At 54.6% G+C, this 7451-nt stretch overlaps 1 protein-coding gene across 1 annotated transcript in view; it reads left to right on the top strand.

The window, feature by feature from the left end:
- ETV3L (ETS variant transcription factor 3 like) overlaps positions 1–5534 on the top strand; it is a 7215-nt gene extending 1681 nt beyond the window's left edge. The window contains exons 4-5 of the mRNA XM_017509937.1: positions 194–314; positions 4478–5534. Of these exons, the coding sequence (XP_017365426.1) occupies positions 194–314; positions 4478–4980 (624 nt within the window). The 3' untranslated portion in view covers positions 4981–5534. The remainder of the gene's footprint in view (positions 1–193; positions 315–4477) is intronic.
- The last annotated feature ends 1917 nt before the right edge of the window (positions 5535–7451 follow it).

Here is a 7451-nt window from a genome sequence, read left to right as displayed (position 1 = left end):
CAGCAAATTTCAAATAACTCAAATTATGTGCAAAAAAAAAAAAAAAAAAAAAAAAAAAAAAAAAAAAAAAAAAAAAACAGCAGAAAAAAACAATCAGTATGAGAGTATTTTATTGTTTTAGCAACTGTCTACGTACTGGAGAATACATGCCAGGGAGAGCCCATCCCACCCCATGCCTACTTCTCCCCCTCAGCTCCTGCACAGCATGCTGTTCACCCATCAGGCCATGGTGGAGCAGCTGGTGGAACAGCAGACCCCCCGGGGGCCACCAGAGGCCTCTGGGGATAAGAAGGGGAGCAGCAGTAGCATCCACCGTGAGTGCTCAGGGCTGGGAGGGCCCAGGGAATCTTTGCCAGAAGGAGGGAGGGCCTTCCTGGCGGAGCACATGGCTGACGGGGCATGAGACAAGGGATACTATATAACTCATTCATTCATTCAACCAACCTACTGAGCACCAGCTATTTACTAGGTGTGGGGGTTCAGAGCTGACATACAGCCCTCAAGAGGCTCAGAACCTAGTGGGGAGCAGAGATGGGATTACTCCCAGCGACTGCTGCTGGCATTCAGGTAGGCACTAGGCGGTAAACATCCAGGCCCAGAGAAGGAACTGGAGCTGCCCAGACGGCGCAACGCTGGGGCAGGTGAAGGAGATGGAAAAAGATGCCTACGCAGAGGAAACAGCATTTATTTATTTTTATTTATTTATATATTTATTTTTGAGACAGAGTCTCACTCTGTTGCCCAGGCTGGAGCACAGTGGTGTGATCTCAGCTCACTGCAACCTCTGCCTCCCAGGTTCAAGCGATTCTCATGCCTCAGCCTCCCAAGCAGCTGGGATTACAGGCGTGCACCACCATGCCTGGATAAATTTTGTATTTTTAGTAAAGATGCGGTTTCACCATGTTGACCAGGCTGGTCTCAAACTCCTGACCTCACGTGGTCCACCTGCCTTGGCCTCCCAAAGTGCTGGGATTACAGGTGTGAGTCACCACACCTGGCCAGGAATAGCATTTATAAAGCAAAAAGCTGTGAACAGGTGTAGCAAATCTGGAGAATTGCCAGTAGCTTGCTGTTGGAGAGCTGATCTGGTGATGGGGTGGGAACAAGCGGGTCAGATGAGAGATGGAGCTGGCAAGGCAAACAGATGTCGGGCCACAGAGGCCTCACAAGCCATGCTAAGGGAGCAGGACTTTCTCACGCGGGCAGGGAAGACAGGGAGGAAGAGTCGCGGTCAGATTTTCGTTTTATGCAGATGACCTGTGTTGTGCGTGGAGTTTGAGTTGAAGGAGGCACACTGGAGTTGGGGGGCTTTGCAGATCATCTAGGCAGGCGATGGCAGGGCGGGAACCAAGACAAGGGCCATGGGATGAAGGAGGCTCAGCTGGAGAGAGCCTGGGAAGATAGAGTTCTTTCACTCATTCACTCACTCATTCGTTTCTTCTTTCATCAGATGCTTAATGACTTCCTGTTTAACGTGCCAGGCACTGGCCTAGGGGCTGGGAGCCAAAGTGAGCAGCACTGCCTTTATAGGACTTAACAGGCAAGGGGGGCGCAGACATCCAACTGATGATCGATAAGTGATTTTAACTGTGTTAACTGCTGCAGAGGAGAAGGGCATGGCAGGCATCAGGGAAGACCTCCTTGACAAAGTGACATTTGAGATGACATCCAAACTGTACACGGGTGCTAGCTTACCTCAGAGGGAGTAGAGAGAGCATAGCGAGCAAGAGAATAGTGTGTGCAATGGCCCTGGGACAGGACAGAGGGACTGGGAGGAGGCCAGCGCAGGGGCACATGGTCATTTCGTGCAAGAAGGTGAAAGTGTAGGCAGACATCAGCTCTTACAGAGGCTGTGAGCTGGAAACTGACGATAGCAGATTTTCTGTGAAAAAGATCACAGAGACACTTGACCAGCCCCAGGCTCTCGTGCAGGGCCCAAGCATTGCCCCTTCACTCCAGGCAATTTCATGGAAGAAGGATCCACGGCCTTCACCCCACCCCTGAGCTGCTGGGGGCCCCAAGCTCTGCACCTCAGGAGTACAGCTGAGGCCATGGGTGTGGGGTGGCCCAGGGCCTGCTGGGACTCGCTGGGTCTGGTCTGGCAGCCCAGAGCTAAACAGCACCTGGACAGCCTCCCTGTTCCTCCACCCCCACCCACCCCCTCCCAGCTCTGGGAATGCCTTGGGCACAGAGCTGTTCTCTTTGGGAAACTATGAAGGAAAGAAAAAAGTATTCCCTCTCCAGGTGGAAAGAAAGAAAGAGAAAGAAAAAAAGAAAAGAAAGAGGTGGGAGGGGGAGGGAAAGGAGGGAAAGGGAGGGGAGGGGAGGGGAGGATTCCCTCCCAGGCCCCATTTGGAGTGGACTATTTTGCACCTCCCTCCCCTCTGCAGCCAAGCACACAAGCCCTGCCTATGCTGGGCCCTAAGGGAGGCTAAGCAGCTGTAGGTCACCAGAAGGTTGGGAGCAGCCACATGCCTCACTTCTGAACTGAGATTCCAGAAGCCTGTGCCAGCCCCTCGCCTCCATCCTTGCTCAGGGCATTTTGTGCCAGGAAAGGAAGCTGCTTCTGGGAGCCCGGGACTATGGCGCTGGAACCAGGGGACTGCCGGGCTGGTGCCGAGAAAGGTTGGGACCCGGTGGTGGAATGAGAGGAGGACTCTTAGAAATAAAACCTCTCTTCCCCATGCCTTGACCTCAGGAGCCCGGGGGACACAGCCCTCCTGTGGGACAGCAGTCCCACCTCATCTCGGGATACAGGGAAAAGGACAATGACCCAGAGAGAGGCTGCTCTGACCGGGGTCTCCACCCAGCTGCTTCTCCTGGAGGATCATTGTCGCCATTTTCTCCCTACATAGATCTGACTTCAGAAATCTTGCTCCTATCAAATACATTGGACGTGGTCAATAATAACCAATTTGCTTTTCCAGTTTTTACTCACTGTAGTCCGACCAATGTGGCTCCGCTGGGCCGACGCTTGTTCTTTGAGTTGAATGACGTGGTCTTGCTAAGAAAAATGTGGAACTGCAGTCAGGCTTGTTGGCATGCAGAAAGTGATGTGGAGCTCTGTACAGTGGTCTCCAAGGCCGCCAGCTGGGAGGCCCTATTGCAGGGCCCCGGCAGGGTGGGAGAGGGAGAGAGTCGGGATTGGAAGGAGCAAGAAGAAGGAAGCCCTTTTGCAGGAGGAGAGTTATGGACCAGAGTGAGACAGAGAAGAGGGAAGCTGGGGCGCCCCACGCCTGCCCTGGGCCTCCCAGTCATGAACTCTGCAGGACCCTTCTTCCCCATGACGCAGCTTACGGTAAGCTAGGAGAGGGGATTTTATGGATGAAGAAACAGAGGACTGCAAATGGAAATGACAAGCCCAAGGCCACACATCCAGTCCTTGCCTGGCTAGACTGCAGGCCCGTGCAGCAGGCGCAGGGAGCGAAGAATGGATCCGCTGAGATAAAGCAGACACCGTCCTTGCCTTACACGCTGACATGTTTTTCTGGAGCACTCAGTGTGTCCAGACTGGGTAGATTCTAGGGAAAATAAAACAAAGACAGCTCCTTCCTTCACAGAGTTGGGCTCACAGACATTAAATAAATAAACACACAAATGACTACATGAGCCTAATTCAGCTGAGTGCCCTGGAGGAGAGGTTCAGGGAGGCGTGAGGACAGGCAGCAGGTACCCTCGCCTAGGCTGGGGGTCTCGGAAGGCTTCTCCAAAGAGTGGAGTTTATGATGAGGCCTAAAGAAAAGCAGAAAAGGGGCTGGGCATGGTGGCTCACGCTTGTAATCCCAGCACTCTGGGAGGCCAAAGCAGGTGGATCACCTGAGGTCAGGAGTTCGAGACCAGCCTGATCAATATGGTGAAACCCCGTCTCCACTAAAAATGCCAAAAATATTTTTTTGTATTTTACAAATACAATTTGACAAACACAAAATACAGGCGCCTACCACCACGCCTGCATTTTGAGACTACAGGCATGGTGGTGGGTGCCTGTAGTCTCAGCTACTCAGGAGGCTAAGGCAGGAGAATTGCCTGAACCTGGGGGGTGAAGATTGCAGTGAGCCGAGATCACGCCACTGCACTCCAGCCTGGGTGACAGAGAGAGATTCTGTCTCAAAAGAGAAAAGCAAAGCAGAAAAGGAAGGGCAAAGCCGGCAACATGGCAAGACTCCATCTCTACAAAAAACACAAGAATTAGCCAGGCGTAGTGGCACGCGCCTGTAATCCCAGCTACTCAGGAGGCTGAAGTGGGAGGGTCGCTTGAACCCGGGAGGGGTTCAAGCCTGCCCTGCAGCCTGGGTGACAGAGAGAGACTCTCTCAAAAATAATAATAATAATAATAAGACAGAAAGAAAAGGAAGGGCAGTGGGGCGAGGAAGAGAGGCTTCCAAGCAAGAAACAAGAAGGCCTGGGAAATGGGAGGAGCAGGAGGCATCTGAGAGACGCTGGGCTCCCTTGACCCTTTCTCTCTTTCTTTCTCTAGGACTTGGCTCTGCCCCAGGCCCCTGCCAGCTGGGCCCTTGCTGCCATTTGGGGAGTGTCCAAGGAGAGCTGCCTGGAGTTGCCTCCTTCACCCCTCCCCTCCTGCCCCCTCTCACCTCCGACTGGACCTGCCTCTCGGGGCCCTTCTTGCCTCCTCTTCCATCAGAGCAGCAGCTCCCAGGGGTCTTCAAGCCAGGCACCCTGCTCCCAGGACCTAGGAGCCTCCCAGGGACCTGGCATTTTCCAGGGCGTCCTCTCTTGGCCGGGCTGGGACAGGGTGCGGGTGAGAGGCTTCAGCCCTTGTCCCTCAGGCCCGAGGGGCTGGAGGTAAAGCCTGCTCCCATGATAGGGGCAAAGGGATGCCTGGATCCCAGGGAGGGCTTCTGCCCAGAGACCCGCAGACTCAAAAGTGGGGAGGAAAACCTCACCTCCCCCAATCTGGAGAGGCTCAAAGCAGTGTGGCCCTTGGATCCTCCTGAATTAGAGAGGAAGGTGGGAAGTTAGGGAGTTCTCCAAAGTCAGTCTCTGGGTTAGTACCTTCACCTGGCTGGACGTGGGCTGAAATTGCAGGATTTGAAGGGGTGGAGTTGGACCCAAGGTGGGGGCATTGCAGGGAAGGTGCAAGGTGGCATCGGGGAAAACCAAGGCAGGGTGCCCCTCCTCTCCCACCTCACTGCTAGTCAGACTAAGGGGACATTCCTAATCAAGACTTTTCTTCAGGGAGATGAGAGTAAGGTTTCTAGCATTTCCATCCTGCCCACTAAGGGGGAAAACTAAGGTTCTCGCCTGGGGAGAGGACAGGGATGGCTGTGTTTCCTGAGTCTTCTCCAGGGCCCAGCTCCCCAGTCCAGGCTCAGGTCTCCAGCCCCTTTCTCACCTGTCCTTGCCATTTCTCTCCCATCCCTCTGATCTCTGAGACCTGGAAACCTCTGTCCCACACAGGCGCTTCCTCCTCTCTCCATTTCCCCAGGACCTAGGCAGGTGGGGAAGGGGGACGCCGGCCTTCTCTACTCTGTAATTCTCCACCGTGACCATGAATAAAATGCCCCTGCAAACTGCCCCTGGCTGACCACCTCCGTGCAGTGAGCGCCCGTCCTCCCGCTGTGCCCTTCCTGCGTTCTGGTCCGGTGTGATGGGAAGGGGCCTGAGCAGGAGTTTTGGGTGAGCCTGAGGTCTGGAGTGGAGCTATACAACCCACCAGCCAGTCTCTTCCCTCCTGCCAGCATCTACTCTCAGAGAGAAAGGCTGGAAGGAGGCGAGGGCATGAGGAGCTTCCTGGGCACGGTGGGAAACCTGCCTCAAGGGAGGAACTTCAGACCACAGCAGGGGTCCTTAAAGAACATCCCTCAGACCCCTGCGGACAACCTTGGAGCAGAAGGGCTGGGTGAGGAGGAGTGAGCTGCCAGGGGCCCTTTTTCTCTGCTCCCCAGGCCCTAGAATGCCAAGCAGAGCAGCAGTGAGGCATCAGGTGCCTGAGAAGTGGGGGACATGTGACAGAGAGGGTCTTTTGCCAAAACAAGGACATGGCAAAAGAGAGGGGTACTCCAGGAGCCAAGACTGTTGACCCCACTGCCTTTCTGTCTCTAGGCTGCCAATTACAAGCCTAGGATTTGTCCCCACTCCCTTTCTATGACATGGAGCGCTGAGCTGGCACAGAGCACCCCTTTGCCCAGTGTTTGGTTCCTCAGTCCCAGGAGTAGGTGCATGCCTCCTGAGCACGTGCTGCTGCAGCCTCTCAGCCCTACTTAGTGACAGATGCGTGACCACATGGCCACACATGGAACTGGGAAAGGAGAGCCCCGGCATGGGCAGGCCGGGCCCTCACTCCACGGGAAGGTGGTGATGGACATGGCACACAGGCCCTGGGTTTCCAAGCTGGATCTAGGCCAGGGGAAAGGATCTCTGAGAGCGCATCTCAGTCTCCTTCCTTCAGCCCAGATGCCAAGAAGGTGGGACCACAGAGTTTCTCTCCCAAGAGTTCCCAGGGCTACAGTGAAAACTGCTTCTCACTTGCCCCCAAAGCCGCAGGCCCATCCCTGGCCCTGCAGGAAGGACGGGCCCCCAGGGGCTTTCCCATCACCCTGCCCAGTTCGGGGAGACAAAGAGCCAGTGTTGTCTGCTCCAGCATAAGGAACTGGATGGTGCTGTCACGGGGTTTGGGCCCTGTTCAGAGAGACCAGTCCCTGGGACAGAATCATTCTCCTTCCTGGGGATCCTGACATATCCCTCTGCCTGGCCCCACCACCTCTTCAGTGACCCCCACGTCTCAGGAGATGGGAAATGCCTTGAGGTCGCTCTTCTAAAATTTCTTTTTGGAGTAGGTAAACCCAGGAGACTAAAAGCTCAGCCCCAGAGGACTTACATTTCCAGGACGTGCACTCTGCATTTAGGCAATAGATTCGTGTGGAGCAGACTTTTTCAACCCTGGCACTGTTGAGATTTTTGGCTGCGTGATTCTCTGTTGCGGGCAGCTGTCCTGTGCATTCCTGGGCGTTTAGGAGCATCTGGGACCCCTACTCAGCAGATTCCAGGAGCACCCTCCCCCACCTGCTTAGGACAATCACAACTGTCTCCAGACGTTGGTAAATGTCTCCTGGAGAGAGGGGAGAAACCGCTCCCAGTGGAGAACCACTTAAGTAGAAAATGGTTTCAGCAAATCCAGATGTTCTGGCGAAGATGGGAACCAGGTTCCTCGGACTCAGAAGACTGTTGGTCTCCACACAGCAAGGGTGCCCTCTGGTGGCCAGAGTCAGTACTGGCGGTCCAGAGGCGCTCAGAGCCCTGACCAAGGCTGGGTGCAGAGCCCACAGTGGAAGGGGTGAAGGGGTGATGCCCACCTTGGAGTCCTCTGAGAGGAGGAAAAGAGTTGCAGGATGAAAACATTTTATGATAACCTTCCCATTGCAAGCCACCTTAGCAAATCATGGACCGTCCACCAAAAGCTCACAGGTCTAACGTAGCAACACTCTCCAGCC

This window comes from Cebus imitator, unplaced genomic scaffold (genome assembly GCF_001604975.1).
Source record: "Cebus imitator isolate Cc_AM_T3 unplaced genomic scaffold, Cebus_imitator-1.0 Scaffold427, whole genome shotgun sequence".
NCBI classification, from domain to species: domain Eukaryota; kingdom Metazoa; phylum Chordata; class Mammalia; order Primates; family Cebidae; genus Cebus; species Cebus imitator.
Note: the sequence above shows the minus strand (reverse complement) of the source record. Positions and strands in the feature narration are given on the sequence as shown.